At 33.0% G+C, this 18,038-nt stretch overlaps 1 protein-coding gene across 1 annotated transcript in view; it reads left to right on the forward strand.

Moving 5' to 3' along the window:
- LOC106463986 (protein phosphatase 1G-like) overlaps nucleotides 1-12,530 on the forward strand; it is a 34,377-nt gene extending 21,847 nt beyond the window's left edge. Inside the window, exons 6-9 of the mRNA XM_013924125.2 lie at nucleotides 4,264-4,498; nucleotides 5,439-5,571; nucleotides 8,683-8,767; nucleotides 11,510-12,530. Of these exons, the coding sequence (XP_013779579.1) occupies nucleotides 4,264-4,498; nucleotides 5,439-5,571; nucleotides 8,683-8,767; nucleotides 11,510-11,710 (654 nt within the window). The 3' untranslated portion in view covers nucleotides 11,711-12,530. The remainder of the gene's footprint in view (nucleotides 1-4,263; nucleotides 4,499-5,438; nucleotides 5,572-8,682; nucleotides 8,768-11,509) is intronic.
- The last annotated feature ends 5,508 nt before the right edge of the window (nucleotides 12,531-18,038 follow it).

Below are 18,038 nucleotides of genomic sequence, written 5' to 3' on the forward strand. Positions count from 1 at the left end.
GGTTTTGTCTTCCAGTTCTGGGTGCTGCCATTCAAGTCTTTCTTCAGATTATTATGTGTTTTGCAAGTGGTATGCTCTTTTGCATGTCATCTTCACCTGCTGGATCTTCATACTCCTCATTACATAGAAGCCTGGCTACTGCTCACCTCTTCCCCTGCCCAGTCAGTCACTCACACCTGCTTACTTCTTAAAGAAGCTGCTCGAGTGAGGTTTCTCATGAAGTCGGAGAAGTCCTTTACTACCTCCACATGGTGTCTTAATAATTGGGGGTTATCTTTGATTCCCATCTCAGTCGGGCCTTTTCCACTTCAGCTCCAGAATATGGAGCGGGCAGTCACAAAGACCATACCTTCTACTTTTCTCTCTGCACGAGAGATTCTATTTCTTTTGGGGACGTGGGCTTCCTTGGAAGCTCTCATTTTCTTGCATTCCCTTCATTGGATGCATTTTGATCAGTGGAACTTCTCCCATGATCCCTTGGACCACCCTTCAACTTAGGATCAGGGCTGACCCTGCTTGGTGGCTTGACAGGAACTTGAGCATGGTGGGGTTTCCCATTCCTCCACCTCGTTCCTGAGTCTCATCTGTTCACATATGCTTCCTTAGTGGGTTGGGGGGCTTTCCTTGATCCCGAGAAATTTCGGGTTGGTGGCCAGTCGAGTAGGCTACTTTCCATATCAACATCCTGAAACCTTTGTCAGTTCATTGGGCTCTGTATTATTTCCTTCCACTCTTGTGGGGTGGGTGGTATGGTTCATTCTGACAATTCTACTGTAGTCAGTTATATCCCCAAGCAAGGGGGAACCAAGTCCAGATCTCTGTGTTCCCAAACTCTGGATCTCCTGTACTAGGCCAACAACCATGACATGAATCTTGTGGCCCGATTGCTTGTCCCAACCAGGTTCTCCCCATGGAGTGGTCCCTTCATCCTCAGGTATTTCTGTGGGTATGTTCTCAACAGGGAACACTACATATATATGCATTTGCCACTCACTGGTCTCACTCCTCAGCTCTGGAGGTGGATGCTTTCAGTCAAGATTGGAGGGGTCTTCACCCGTATGCCTACCCTCCAATCAGACTCCTCTCCAGAGTCATTTCCCTTATCCAGACCACTCCTTGTCGTGTTCTGCTGGTTTCTTCATATTGGCTGGCTCAGACTTGGTTCCCTCTGCTCTGGTCCTTACTGAAGTAACAGCCCCACCCTTCCCTCTATTCTGGTCACTCCTCCAACAACTACAATAGGGCATATTTCATCCCAATGTCACCAAACTCCAAGTGTGGTTTTTGTCCAGTCCCTTGCCTCAGCTCAGAGGACTCACCCCTTATGTTGCATATTTCCTTGCCCTTCTTCCTTGTTTCATTACCAGAGGTGTTGGTCTTACTTCAGACTTTGGTCTATCCACCATGGCTTCCAACCATCCCGTCCTTCTGTTCTTCACTTGGTTGTTTGATGAGGGTTTGTCTGTTTCAACTGTTGCTCATTAGAGGGCTGCCCTGTCGAACACCTTCTGTTCTCCTGCTTCCGGAAAGCCTTCTCTCCCGGTTGTTTTCCTCCTTTTTTGTTCCTTTCATCTAGTCCATCTGACATATCCCTTTGTTTTTTTTATTGGGATTTCAATGTTGTCCTTTGTGCCTTGTCCTTTTGAACCCATTGCAATGTTTTCCTTGTACCTTTTTTGCCTTAACACATATTTCCTCCCTTTCCTGGCATGCGGTCATTGTCATTCTGATATTTATGCATTAATGTTTCCTACATCCTGTACTATTCCTTGTATGTTATCCTCTTTCTGGTTCAGGCCTTCCTTCCCAGGACATTGGCTGCTCGGGAAGGTTGTTTAGCCTTTTCTCCTATTTTCTACCTGTACTCCCATTTGGATCCAGATTGACTACTTTGTCCAGTTTGTTCCCTGCTATGTTATATGGCTCATACTGCCTCCTTTTGTGGCTCTTGTTCCTGTCTATTTGTTCCATGGAATTCTTCTGTTTCCCGTGATCTACCACCTATTATGCTCATTGGTTGGGTTCATCAACTCGTAAGACTGGCGTATTCAGACGTGTCCATGGAAGGTCGCCATCAACATAATGTTTCTTTGCACCAAATTCGTCATCTAACTATGTCTTTAGCTGCTCAAAACCACCGTTCTTTGGAGGAGATTGTTCAGGCTGGTACTTGGACATCTCTCAATACATTTGTCTGCATAACGTAGCTGTGTCTTCCTTGGGCAGGTATTGTCTTCCTCCTGTGGCATTTCTATTCGCCTTTGACTGGGGTAAGTCAAATATTATTATTTTTTATCTTATTTCTTTGATATGCATCATATTTCATATCCTACCTTGTGGCAGGTGTTGTCCGGTCAGGTATGCTTATTATTATATTAGCACTAAATTTGTATACTTCTATAATGCTCAATGTTGAGATGGGATGTTTCTGTAAGACCACCAGCCACTCATCTTTTGGTACATGTATATCTATTTTTTTTTCACTGTTTCGTATATAAAGGACTATCACTCATAGACTTCATGAGTAAAATGGATGGGTATTTTTAACCATTCCTATCTGACACATGATTCTTACAATATCAAACTTCATAGCTTATATGTACTCGGTGAGGAGAGGGCTATCATCATTATACTTATTGTTTATACACTAACATAATATTCTGAATCCAAGGTGCTTCCTCCAGATGTTTTTGCCCGGGCTGATCGCACTTGTTGATCACAAAATAAATTTTTTATGCAAGATGCTTCCAGTGGATGATTTGTGCCTAGATGGACAGCACTTGACATAATAGTATCCCAAGGTGTTTCTCCTGGATTTTTTTGCCCAGGCAGACCATACTTGGCCTAATCCTATTTAACCAAGGCGCTTCCCCCCTGGGTTTTGCCAGGGTGAACCACACTTGTTGATTTCTGTATCTTATGCAGAGCGGTTCCACTGTATGTTTTCTGCCCAGATGGACCACAATTGGCATAATTCGACGTATCCCAAGGTGCTTCTTCTGGATGTTTTTACCCAGGTGGACTGCTTTGTTGATCTTACCAACTTATGCAAGGTGCTTCCACTGGATGTTTTTGCTTGGATAGATCACACTTGGCATAATCTGACATATACCAAGGTGCTTTCCCTGGATGTTTTTGCCAAGGCAGACTACACTTGGCCTATTCATATACAATTTATGGTCCTTTAGCCTCAGCCACATGTACTTATCACATTATCAGGTACCTTACTATGACTTGACTAACTATCACTATGTCCCATGCTGATGCTTGCTACATATGTGGATGAATTATGCACTCTGTTGCTGATGGGCTGATTCTGAATGACCCGACAATTTTTCATCAAACTACTTATTCAATGTGCTTCCCCTATTTTTTTGTATTTTTACGAGGAGGATTTTTCTTGTTGCTCACAATATCCTGGACATGGCATTTCCACTGGATGTTTTGCCCTGTTGGACAGCAATTGTCTTGCTCCGGTGTGCACCAAGACTACCCTTAGCACATTTATTTGGACGTGTTGTTAATTACATACTAGATATAGTTATACGGCACTTCTCCAGAGAATGGTGCTGTACCTGTCTTTCTTGAGGCTATGGTGCCTGCCTATTACATTCTGCCCTATTTGTATTACTGTGTTCGTTAAAGGGTGAAGATCACACCTGTTCCAGAAGTAGTGCTATTCTACATTGGTGTGCCTTCTTTTCTTATTATGGCACACCTTTTCTTTCAAGGTTGTTGCTCTCTGAATACTGTCGAGCCTTCACTGGCCCCCTCCACCTTTGTAATGTGGAATTCTAGTTATGGGTGGGAGGAGGTAGTACCATTTCGGAAGTTAGCATTTTCTTATGCTGAAAATGTATTTCTGATAGGTACTTATCTCCTTTCACCCACTTCCCACTGATATGCCAGTGTTTCTAGTTTGTGCCTGCCAATTCTCAAAGGTGAGGATTGTGCAAGAATAATAGAGGGTGCTATCTGTGCTAGTATAGATGGTGCAGTATGATTGGTGGAGGGTAATCACATGATCAGCATGTTTTGAAATAGTGCAAAAATGAAGGGGTATAAAAGACTGGTGTGTTGTTAGAAAAAATTTTTTAACAAAGATTACAGGGTAAAGAAGGATCAAGATAGCTTTGGATGAGGGGAGGTAATTACTTTTTGGAAAAACATTTTCAGTATAAAAAATGTTAACATCTTGTGACTCATGCATACACACAAAAAGTTTACTCAAATATTATAATATTTTTAACTCTATTCCATTAGCCAGGCACAGACAGTGGTTGTACAGCAGTTGTAGCTGTCATCAAAGGCAAAGAGATGTACATAGCTAATGCTGGTGATTCTCGATGTGTTGTCTCTCGCAATGGTAAAGCAGTTGATTTATCTTTCGATCATAAACCAGAAGATGAACCTGAGAGGAACAGAATAGAAATGGCAGGTGGACATGTAACACCTGATGGCAGAGTAAATGGTGGCTTAAACCTTTCTAGAGCTATTGGTGAGTTTTTTGTTTGTTTGTTTTTTATTATAAAAATATTGAATTTCTGTCATTTTGAAGTGAAGTATTAGTAAGCGGGCTCACCAAATTGTGCTGCTAGCTCATTAGGTTGGCAGTGAAAGTTTAATTTAGAGCTAAAGTTTATAGCAATTTTAAATATTACAATACAGCTAACCTATTTGTAATATTTATTGTATTGCAATTTACCAATCAAAATTACATGAAATGTCTTTTTAGTGTTTTGCAATTTTTTAAAGAACATAAAATGGTAGTTTTATTTGTTGGAGATACAATATAAAAAGAAAATTGTAATTTACATGATCTGAGTAGCTAACATGTTTGATTTACATAAGCACAACAGTTTAGTACATGAAACACACCAGATACATGATTTAAAAACATTGAAGAATATCAGAAGTATTGTTAACAGGTAAAGCTGAAGTTAAAGAAGCAATATGTTGTTAAAGAAGGCAAATGAATGTTATTATTAAGACTTAGCAGGTTGTTAAACATAGATGCATTTATAAAGTCAATTGGTGAGTTACATATACATCAAGAACACTAAGCTTATGTTCGATGACGAGGAATCCACTTTGAGACTAATAATGCTTGGAGACGGCTTGAATGGGTAATGGAATGGGTAATGAAGAAAAACTTTAATATAAGTTTAACATAACAGCAAATGTACAACGTTTTGACAAGATTTTGTCATCATCAGGTACTCGATGTAGGGACATCTTCCAAGGAATGTAAATAGTAAGTTTCGATTTGACAGGAAAACTTTGAAAGATAAATGCTTATAATTCTTCAAAATAAAAGAAGATATCTTTTGTAAATGTTAAATTTTATATAATTTGTTAACATTTGCCATATCAATGTACTTTTATAAGTACGTGAATAAAAAATCAAAACATTGTAGCTGAATGTTCTTTTGATATAGGTGATCATGCCTACAAACAGGTGACTAATCTGTCAGCCAAAGAACAGATGATTTCGGCTCTTCCAGATATACAGACCTTAACTATTGATCCTGAGCAAGATGAGTTTATGGTTTTAGCTTGTGATGGAATATGGTTAGTGTAATTTATGTGTATTCAAAGTATTTTAGGATCTGATATTATTGTGGTGGTGTTGTGTATGTATGTGTAAATATTGCTGTTAAATTACTAAAACTTTTCAGGCTAAGAAACAGTGTTAGTATGAGGCTAGCTATTATGAACATGAAGTTTTTTACTTTTTTAGCCTGTCATAATTTATGTTCATGTTCTGAACTCTGTCACAACTGATAAGCACCTTTCAGGTATCAAGTGCACACCTGCACATCAAATTTCTATCTATTTCAACTTAATTTCTGTTTCTTGTTTTTCACATTATTTTCAAATCACAGTTATAGAAATTATTTTAGTTTCCTTGGAAGTTTTTTCCTTTTTTTTTAACCAGGTAAGTTAGGTTTGGCAAGTATGGTAAATAATAGCAAGCTATTTGTATGACACAAAGAAAATAATTTACATTTATATAAAATAAACTATATTTATATGATTGAAATTGATCTTGAACAAGAATAGTGTTAAAATTTATCATGCAACACCTGGTAAAGGTTACACCCTTTTGATAAGTGAGGTCCCAAATTACCAATAAATCTTTGGCAGTTTTGGCATGTTTTTATGATTTATAGTTGAAAGTGATGACTGTTTTAATCAGGAAAATAAAGTAATAAGAAAAATATATATATAAATGAATATCAACCAAGTTGATAGTGACTGACTATATAAAATGGAGTTTTCCAATCAATATTAAAAAAAATTAAATTTTAAGATGAAAGAAAGTACTTTTGTTGTTTCTTCAATGTGGTATCTCAAAGCAAAATTTTGGAGATTTTACAGTTCAAAAAGTGATAAAAAATACTCAATTAAGTTGTATGAATTTGTGAAGAGAGACTGGATACTGTTTAAAAAGATTGTGCTAATTTTTCCGCAATTTGATAATGTATTTTCACAGTGAGAAGGAAAACTATCGGTGACACCCATCATGTCCAGAAAGAGTTAAGAAAGAAGTAATTATACATACAGTAGAACCTCAATTAATGGGCAGACATTTTCAGTTTCTTTCTTTTTTCTACTATTTGTAACTAAAATGAATTTGGAATAATGGGCACCTCGGTATTTTGAATTAAGGGCGGTGTCTTTAATCTCGTTCTCTCTACGGGCAGTTATTTTTGTATGCCCGTACAGTATACTGCTAAATTCCAAACATCCCAGAAGGATGACCAATATGCAAACACTTACGATGTTTATTGGATTGACTGTGAACCATATACTGTAATAAACATTTTAACAGATTCAAAGAGCATTCTTATTACACTGGTAAATTCTCATTGTAAACACTATAGGATGCATAAGCTGATAAATTTCACATCATGTTCTTAGAGCAGGGGTCAAGTCAGCTTATTTCGGTGCACATGCTTTGTTGCTCTCGAGAATATATATTACGGTGTCACATAAACAGTCTGATGACACAAGTGGTGACTGGTTGCTTTATATTCTGTGGATTTCTACTTCAGTCAGTGACAGTAAAATAAACAAAGAAAATATATGTGAAATTTTTAGCAGTTTAAACTCTGAAGAGAAGTACTTTGAAACTTTATGACCAGTAATAAAGAAAAAAGGGCACAGCTAATCCATGCCCTGAGCCATGTTGACAATGCTGCATGTCATTACAACATGCAACTCACGAACACCTGTGAACTGCATACACCAAACAAAATGGGGGTCTTAAAATTCAGAAATTTAGTACAGTGAATATGGAATCCAGCTTTGCATGGCTTATTTTTTATATTAAGGGCACCTTGTTATAGAGGGCATCAGGATGCAGTAGAAAGGGTACCCTTAATGTTGAGGTTCTACTGTATATAATAATGTAAACCTATACTTTGGGATAAGTTGCAATATGAATGTTACTGAATATTTGAGACGATTTTATTTTTTTTGCTTTGATGAATCACTTGGAAGAAAACACCAGGTAAATGACATTAAGAAACTTAGAAAAATATTTGGCCTTAATCTTTGATAAGGAGCCTAATTATGATAACAGAGTGTAAACCTTAGATCAATAAACAATGTTGATCACATATCCATATTTGCAATTTAATCCAATCTTGTAAATTGGTAATGTGGGGTTATTAAAGCTTGTTTTTATCTGACTGAGATCAAATCTATCTTGTCTGAAAGATGCATTTGGACTTTGCTTTTTACTTATACTTCCTGATGTACAGAGACACAAGTTCAAATATGTCCACAGCTGATTACATTTTGGCTTTCCACTGGTGACTGTTACAGTGAGGTTATCTTATATAGGTTCTAGGATCTCAGTAAAATATGATAGGACTATACCTGTATCATATTTAATAGATGACTAAGCTTCAACAGTTTCCTTGTCTTGAACCTACTACCTTGTATTCGTTTGAAAAGATTGTATTCATATCACATTGACATAATACTGTAAGACTATTGTATAATCACACAGAAAATAACAGTGACTAATTCCATATTCTTGTTAATTCAACTGGACTGTTCAATTGCACACTTGATTACATAATCATGTTTTTAGTTCAGGCATGTTGAAATTATAGGTTTCTTTTTAATTGTTTAGGTAAATTTGAATCATAGATCTTTTTTGAATTGTACAAGTAAGATCAAATTATTGACCTTTCTTAATTATTCTGGCAAGTTGGAATCATCCCCTTTTTTAATTGTACATGAAAGTAGAAATAATTAGGTCATAAGTTGTTATTCGAATGTTCAAGTTTAGGTTTTGTTCATTTACTTTTATTTGCACTTGTAAATTATAATTTTTAAAGATCAAAATAAGTTGGAATTATTGTTAAACTTTTTGATTGAATAAATTAATTAGGATCACTGGCCCTTGTAACTCAACAAACAAGTTGGAATACTTGGTTTTTATCTTTTATTGTACAATTTTATCAAATAATTTTTAAAAAAATTTCATTGTGAGGTAATTTGAAATTATAAGGGAGCTGCATATAGTTTTAATCAGTGTGGATAAATTATTCTTTGTTACATTTTTATTTTTTAAACTTGGTATGGTAAATAACAAACAACAAACTGTAAAAAAAAATGTTTTGTTTTATGTGAAACTTTCAATGGTACTTTATATTTTTAAACTAGGAATTTCATGTCTAGCCAAGAAGTGGTTGATTTTATTAATGAAAGACTTACACCAGAAAAGCAACTATCGAAGATTTGTGAAGAGGTAGGTTATGTCTCTTATCAGTAAAGATTCGGTTTCAAATATTCTGCAGACAAATTTTCTTTACAGTCAAAATTAGAATTTTACATTGATTTTTTTTAATAACTTCTAGCAAAAATTATATGCCCCATCATATGCCACAACCATTTTTAACATTTAATTTGGCTTTTATACATTAGCCATTAGTTTTTAAGCAAACTTTACATCAAACTAACTTTCTGTAAGTTAACATGGTAGATAAAATTCTGTTAATTTGACACCTTATGATAAATGTTTTTATATTGTTGGCTGCTTATCTTGTAGTGTTTCATGTTAACCCCTGAATATAGAAGACTTTATATTAATCTTCAATTTCAATCACAACTAGATTTAAATGAGTTATTTGCCTTTGAGACAGAAGTATAATAATACTGAAGAACAAGATACGTTAATAGAGATTCAACTTGCGCCACATATTTGTAGGTGTAGCTGAAAAGAATTTAAAGTACAACATATTAAGTAAGGTTAAATTATATAATTTAAGATTAACATACATCATTCCATACCCAGTATGTGCTGGACTACGTTGATGTGTTTTCAAGGTGAAGGGTAAAAATCAGCAACTTCTTTCATTTGACTGGATGTTTTCTAATTCCTCTGTGTGCTGTAAATCTAGGCCTAACATCTATCTCTCAGATACTTTATCAATGAAATGATGTTAGATGAAACAATGATTAAACAGAACTATACTGTATCTTTGGGCCTAATTAAGATGCTTTCAAGAAAAACCATATATGTTATTACATTAAACAAATATAATATATGAAAATCTCAAGTTAGAAAAAAAAAAGTGGAATTTAAGCAAAAACATGCTCGTAAAATGTGCAAGTAGGAAATAAAAAATGACATCATATACTGCACTAAATGCACAAGAACAAAAGTGAAAAATCCAAAAATTATAATAGACATAATTGCCATTAGAAAGTGTATTCTCTAGAATAATCATCTGTTGTAAGTAAAATTACTACATGATTGTTTCCCACAGTGTACTCGTTTTGTGAAATTAAACAAATACTGAATCTAATACAAAATTGTTAAAAGATGGCTCTCAGTATTTTAAGTATTATATCTGAGCATGAAAAAAATGCATCTTGTTTTAACCCTGCGCTAATCTTCCGGGGTCGTCACAGACCCCAAATATTTTGTAAAATTGATGCCGACAGATGGACGCATGTACATGTTTATTGTTCTCAGTAGCTTCAGTATTTAGCTAACTTGTGTTAAATTGTTACACTTAGTTTGGGTGGTAAAAAAGATACAAATTGTAATATTCAATGTTCATTTATGGATTAATAAAGGAAAATATTTTTAATTGTTAGTGTTTTTTTTTCCAAAAATAATCGTTTTATTATTTAAATATTTTTAAATTAATTTTTTATGATGGGGGTCTGTTAAGACCCCAGAAGAGTGACTATAGAAAATTTGTACAGAAGACTAAAGCAAGGTTAAGTATTGATACATTACATTTGTAAGACCAGAAAACAGAATAAGAGAAAGTTGAATTTGAAATTATTTATGTAAAGTTCATATAAAAGAAGTATTTTTGCCTTTGAACATAAAACAATATGTAAAAGGTAAACATTTTTCTTTTCCAACAGTTTGAGAAAAGTATCAGGTTTTTCTTTATTTTTATATTTGTAAATGTGGAATTAAAAAAAAAAAACAGTGGTGCATCATACAATTGAAATGGAAACTAGAATTCTTTTTCCCCCATGTCAAGGATTAACCAAATGTGCACGGGTTTGGCCCAATGGACTGACTCTGTATTGGAAAAGGAATATTGACTACAATTCTGAATTTACTATGTGTATCTGCACAAAATGTGGCAAACTTTGAATAAAACGTAAAAGTCTGTTGTACCTAAAAAAATTGTTAAAAGTATCTGTACTCAAGATACGTTTATGAATTGATGATGTCAGTTTGATTCAGAATTTGACAACTTAGAGTGCAAGATAATGTTGATGTGAAAAATAAAAATAATTTTGGCCACTGTGCAGTTTGCATATTGCATAACCCCGAAAATCAGGATGGCAAATTGGTGGCACGCGAAATTTTATTGGCATGTTAAAAACTTAGTGATAGTGAAAGAAAGTTTTTGAAAAAAATAATGAAAACTGATATAAGAATCTTTCAACAAATTACAGGCTAAACATTAAAGAACGTTTATCAAAAATTATCCAAAAAAGATCAAACAAAATAAAAAAAATAGTATTTATAAGTATACATGTAACACTGTATCTCTAAAAATTAATAAAATATGTGTATATATATATATATATATATGGCACACTTGAAACTATGTAACAACACTTATTTTATTTTGGCGTGCCATTTAAAATTTATTTTATATCCCTATTCTAGACTCCAAAATGCATATGTACAGTTTTTTTCAGTACCTCTGTATATTGTATCTAGTATTTACTCTTTTCTACCACAAACTATTTCTAAAGCAGCAGTGTAGGGTAAAATTAATAGTAGATAACTTTGATATCAAATACATAATACTAGTTGAATGGCACTCTGTAAAAGGTTGTGGCATGTGCACTTTCCCTCCCACCCATGCACATAGGGTTACACCTTTATTTTTTTAAGGATTATGACATTTATAAATTGAATTTGCTATAGATAAATTAATGACTACTGTCATCCAAAACATTATTAATTAAAACAAACATTATTTCAATATGATGTTTCTTGTAATTACAGCTATTTGATCACTGCCTTGCACCAGATACAATGGGAGATGGAACAGGTTGTGACAACATGACATGTATTATTGTCAAGTTTCACAGTCTTATTTCACCCATGTTGTCATTATGCAACAAGAGAAAAGCCACTCAAAATGATGACCTAAAGGAAGATGCAGAGCAAAAGACAAAGAAAGCAAAAGTAGATGTTTCATCATAAATATTTTTCCTTTTATAATTAATTCACATATTTTAATACAAAAATTTAAGTTTGTCTTGTTTAACTACATACTCATGACTTCTCAGAGCACTTCTGGAAATGCTGAAACTAAGCATTATGTTCAGTATTTATATATAAGCAAAAAAAAAGTATTTATTCTAAAAAATGAATGAATTACTTTAAAAAAACCCATCTCATTTCACATTGGTAATTCACCCAATGTATTCCATTTTCATTCAAATTAACTCACCTGTACATAGGCAGAGCTCAGTTGCATTTTCTTAGAAAAAATTTGTTATAGGCATAATTTTCATAGGTTTTAGGAATTTTGAAGGATGAAAAGAATACTTGGGTTTGGTAAAAATGAACAATACAATTAAAAACTACTTTTTTAGTCAGATGCAAAAACCGGATGTATTTTTTTCTTCTGATTGAATGTTTTTTTCTTGTTGAAGTTTATTGTATATATAAACTGCACAACAGTGTATATTATTAAAGTTGATTTGGTACTACCATGTTATAATAATGGGGTGGTATTTTTAAGTAAAATAATATGCACTTATTTTTTTAATCGGCAGTGCAGAACTAATTTCAGTTGGCTAAATTTAGCATTATTATATAAACAATGTTAAAATATTTCAATTTATATTTTTTAGCTTTTGAAATTTAAAAAAATTAATAAATCAGAAATTAAAACTGTAAGAATAGTATTTTTCCCATAGGTGAATAAAAAAAAACATACTTGTATCTGTATTCATAAACTTCCTCCAGCACTGTTCATGGGAAACATTTGTTTATAATAAACTACTTCTTAATAGATGCTCTTGTGTTTGTTTTTAACTGTAAAAGCTACATTCCCGATACTTAATGAAAATCTAACATTGAATAATAACAGATTGCAACAAAGCAAACTGTTATTTTTATATATATATATATATTTTTTTTTACTTAGTATGGTCCAGGTGTTGATTAGTTGTTAATATGCCAGGGTGGGGATAGCACTCAAAGGCTGAGGCTGTGATTCTGCTCAATACTTCATACTGTTGGGTTTGGGTCACTTATGAAAATTTGTTTTGTTACTTGATACAAAGAATCATGCAATGCATAACTAGTTCAAAATTAGAGTTGGCTGTACCTGTAGAAAGTTCTTATCTAATGATTTATATTATGTGTTGTATAAGATGCTAGTCATGTTTAAAAATTCCAATCTTTGGAAAAATGTTTGAAATACTGTTAGTTGCCAAAATAATAAAATAAAATATGATCTTTCAAACTTCTGGCATTATAGTAGGAGCTAGTGATGAAAACTAAGCTGTAAGTGCTGATTATCCACATAGACTTGGTGAGTTTTTTTATATGAATTATATTGTTGTAGAACTCCCAAATGGTGGAAGATCATAAAAGGGAAAATAATTATCCCAAATATTGGTAGAGTCAAAATGCTATGGCAAATGCCCTTAAATATGGAACAATAATGTTATACATTGAAGACAGTCCAGTACTTTTGTGTAGCATTACTTTTAACAAGAGGACTATATTTAAGTTATTCAGACCTGATGAGCTATTTTTCATGATTAAACATGAAATATCAGTTGCAGCTGTCTGGTTTATTAACATCTAATATTATCTACAAGCTGAGATACCTGTCCTATATCCAGGTTATGAAACTTAAAAAAAAAAAAAAAAGTAGTGGGGGGGTGCTATGGTGAATAATTAAAAAATACTAACTTTCACACAATTTATTTATAACATAACATATTACAGTATTCATTATTACCTCACCAAAAGTTTTGTATAAGCTTTAAGAACTCTCTATGTATATACTTAAAAAATGTATACACTGTGTTATGAAGAGGTAGCAGTCACAGTAATGGTGCTTTTTGTTATCCACTTTCCACACCCACCTCTTAACATCCTTATACACTGTTTCATGTTATTAAATAATTGATGGTCATTGGCTGCAGAAGTATCGTGATGGGATGAAGTTGTAAGGTCAGAGTAGGAAGTGAGTATAACTCAAGAAAGGGATGAAGTTGATATAAACACTGATACGAGGAGCTGAGTTTAAGTATTATTGCAATAGTGGTGGCCATTTTTTTTTTCTCATTGAACTCCTACATAGAGAGTGCGAGAACACACACTGAGATATATAATGAAGTTTGTGTGCCCTCTCCCACAGTGTGTGTTTTTTTATTCTTATAGAAAAGCTACATCAAGCTATCTGCTGTGTCCATCGAGGGGAATCGAACCCCTGACTTACCAATGTCACCGATAGGTGGAAAATTGAATAGTTTTTGTTGTAAGAATTTGGTGCTATATATGAATGTAGTTAATGTTAACTTACGTCAAAGATAATAAATGCTCAATAACAGCAATAGTGGGGGTGGAGATTTTTGTGCTTTTATCTGTGCCATTTGTTTTTCATCTGTATCATTAGTGAGTAATTTCATAGTTGAAAAAGAATTATGTACAGTTTCATAAAGAGATTTTAGCTCACCCTTTAGTGACTGTGACATAGTTATAAGGAATTTTCTCTATTGCCTGCAGCATTCCCAGAAAACTCTTAATGGATCTGCTGTAATGACTTAAAGCATCATAATCAGATCAGTGTAATAAAAAAAATTTCATCTATAAAGCTAAAACTACCATTATTGTGTAAGTTTTTTATACTGACTTTTTTGGTGCAAGTATAAAAGAACTCTAATTCCAGTAAAAGGAGCTACAAAATTGTACATGTTTATGATGTGAACAGTAAGGCTAATGTAATTCAGTCATCACATAAACACAAGTTTGATTATTGTTCTGTACTGCATAAAGTAAGGTTTATGGTGATTATAATGGAATAATCTTATTACTAGTAACACATGTGATCTCACCCCCTTAAGTCTCACAGGGCAAGTCATCCATTTTGTGCATACATCATGACACTTCAATAAGCCTGTCTGTTCAAAAGAATGAAAGAACTCTGTAGCCCTTTTCAGAAGAAAGGATGTCTGGTTATAGTTAATCACCACACTAATTCACTATTTGTGGTTGGAAGATTACATTGTTAATCACAATTTTGCCATAGGCCGAACATCTGTACACATTTACAAAATATGCTCAAATTCTCAGAAACAATATCTATTACAGAAGATGTTCAATCTAGATCATTTGCACATGTTAATCAATGCTTAATGCCAAAAAAACAAGAATCTCTGTGTTTAAATTCATTAATGTTATAATGGCAAGTAATTTTTGGGATTCCTGTAGAGAAGCCGGGTTTGGTGGTCAAGTAATCTTACAAACCTTTAACACAAGTTAAATGTACATAACTAGTCATTTTGTAGTGTTCTTATATGTTGTATTTTTTTTAACTGCTTCCAGACGATACATAAGCTCAAAAAACAGTTATGTGGAGGAAGTTGTGTATTCACTATAAAACCTTAAACAACTTGTATGTTGGCCTGTTAAGAATAATTGCAGAAAACTAAACAAATCTGCACTAGAAGGAAGCTATTATAATAGAATAATGAGATTTGCTCATGGTCTCACATTTGATGGAGTCCTTTTTTACATATTCAATTCCTTCCCTTTACTGTTTTACTTCTTCCTATGCCTAATGCTGCTAAACACTGTATTGACAATATATCTGGGTAATTTCAGTTAGTTTTTAAATGTAATAAACCAATTTTAAAGCTGCTCCAACAGAATACAACTTAGTAAAACTGCCATCTTGTTTCGATCTATACAGTCACACATTACTTATTTTATAGATATTGTATTCTATTTTTTGTTTGGGGGAAAAGGGGGAGCTCAAAATTAGAAACTGGGTTGCAACTCTATAGTCCCTGCATTAATCCAGTCCTGACCATGGCTCCAAAATGAGCAGCAAGAGTTTGAGGCAACTAAACCATGTACTCTCCAATCTGAAATCCTGCATACTCACCTCCCAGGACTTTAGATTTGTGTATTTAGTGTACAATATGCTTTGATTAATAATTAGTACACAGAAGTATATTACACAGAGAAATCACCAAACTCTTGCACTTGTGTAATTTTAACACATGAAAAAGGTCTCTGTAAGACTATAGAAGATTCCTCACATACATTAGGGATGGAAAATTAAAAAATATTTGAATCATTTAATGGCATTTATGTATTTACATCTAAAAAACTTAGATATAATGATATATATCTAATGTAATTTTTTTTTGGGGGGGGGGTCTCAATTCTTAAAGCTTTAGGTTGAGAACATATAAACATTGCATAGTTCTTTACATGTATTTCCTTTAAAATAATGGATATATTAATTTAACTGATGAATATACAGACAATAGATGGATAGGCACATTAAATATAATTTTACTACAAAAGAAAAAAAAATCTGTGGTGACAAAATTATTTTTTCAAACGTTTAACACTTGCCAAATTAATTCAACTGTAAACTTTACAGTAAAAATACAAAACAAGCAATTTTAAAATATTGAACTTTAATAGCATAATACCACTCTTGCATTTAAACAATTACAAGTGGAAATAAATTAGCATTTTCAATGCTTAAAATAAAGATTAGCATGAACTTTGGTTTCAAAAATGTACAGGCTTTAAATGTAAAGGACTCTTGCAGTCTGTATGAACTAGCCCTACAATATTAAACGTGAATTACAAGCTTGCTTAGAGTAGCTTATATTTATATAAAGTAATTTTCTAACAATATTTAATAAATAATCACTTTCATAACCAAGTCGGCCTGTTCAATCAAATCATAGCCCTTACATGTAGGTTCATTTAAATCATATAATGCATAATTTTTTATAGGGTAGTTTGGGCTACATGATCAAAAATGCACACTTTCATCCAAACAGCTATAGCTTGTATCATAAACCACTTCCTGGTACAAAAAATTTTAAATAAAACTAGTAGAGTTAATAATACAGGTGACTCTGTTGCTGTACATTTTTAATGATAAGCAAACAGAATTGCATATAAATACTTAAAGAGTAAAAGAAGTTAAAGAAATTTCAAAAGTTAAAATAAAATGCAAGATGTCTGTACTAAAATCTACCAAACGGTCTTGATTGTCTTTCACTGCAAGGGCACATATATGGGGCACACTAAATAAACTTAAAAAGTGATATTAAGTAAATGTTTTGTGAAATATGAATGCAATAAAATCAGTAATTTTGCACATACGTGCATAGTAACTTTGCTCAAAACACAATCTGAGAACATAATGATCTATGAAATATTTCAGGCAATTAGATACAAAAAAAAATACATGTTGATGAGATAAGTAATTATATAACATTGTTTCCATGTGTGTGTGTGTATCTAAAAGTAAACCTGGAAATGTGAAAGTTATTGATAAATGTAGAAGTAAAAAGAGTTAACTGTGTTCTTAATAAAATTATTTTTTAGTTCATATAAACTACCAGGAGATCATGGAATTCAACTGAAGAATGTCATTATTTAAAACAACTCTGTTAACCAACTAGTTATTGCTTTAGTTCATTAAACCCCATATCTGATGGCACATGAATTGTTTATTATGTGAGAGAATAATATAAAATTAATTTCTTCACAACGATAGGTGAACTTTCCTTTCATATTATACTATTTCTTGATGGAATACAACTAAAACCTTTCCATGCATTTTTTCTTTAATTAGTTTCATATCAACTACGCAATGTTTATGTTTGAAATTGATGGAGTGTTGCTACACAAAATTACTACTTCCATGCTGTGAGTGAAGAGTTCAAACATTGTCTAGGATTTTGTTAATAAACATGTGTGTCATTTTCAAGCTGACAAATGTTCAATTTTGTATGTACTTAAAAACTATTACTAAAAATGTATTAATTCTGGAAAGTTGTTCAACCTCAGAAGAAAGATTATAATAAACTATGGAAATATCCTTACATTTTAATATTTTAAATCTTGATTTATTCATCATAAAATAAAAAAATCAAGTCATGTTCAAGCAATTAACTTGCATCTTTAAACAATGATAAAAATTTACAATTTAACTCGTGAATTCTTCTGAAAAAATATGCCTAACTTAATGTTTCATTTTGCACATTATTTTATTTGCCTTCATGTGTGTGTGTGTGTGTGTGTACACATACACACACATGCATGTTGTTAATGGCAGTATTTGAATTTTTACATATTACAAAAGCAACTATAACTTTTTCCCAGTATTTCTTGATGCTAATTCTCAAAGACATTAGTGTATGCAATCATAAACACACTATTTTTAAATAGTAATTTATATTAAAATTTCACAACATGCTATACCACGGTACATCTGGTGCTTGTCAAACTTTATCTTAACAGTAAGCAGGGT

The sequence above is a fragment of the Limulus polyphemus genome, unplaced genomic scaffold, assembly GCF_000517525.1.
Source record: "Limulus polyphemus unplaced genomic scaffold, Limulus_polyphemus-2.1.2 Scaffold1, whole genome shotgun sequence".
Taxonomy (NCBI): domain Eukaryota; kingdom Metazoa; phylum Arthropoda; class Merostomata; order Xiphosura; family Limulidae; genus Limulus; species Limulus polyphemus.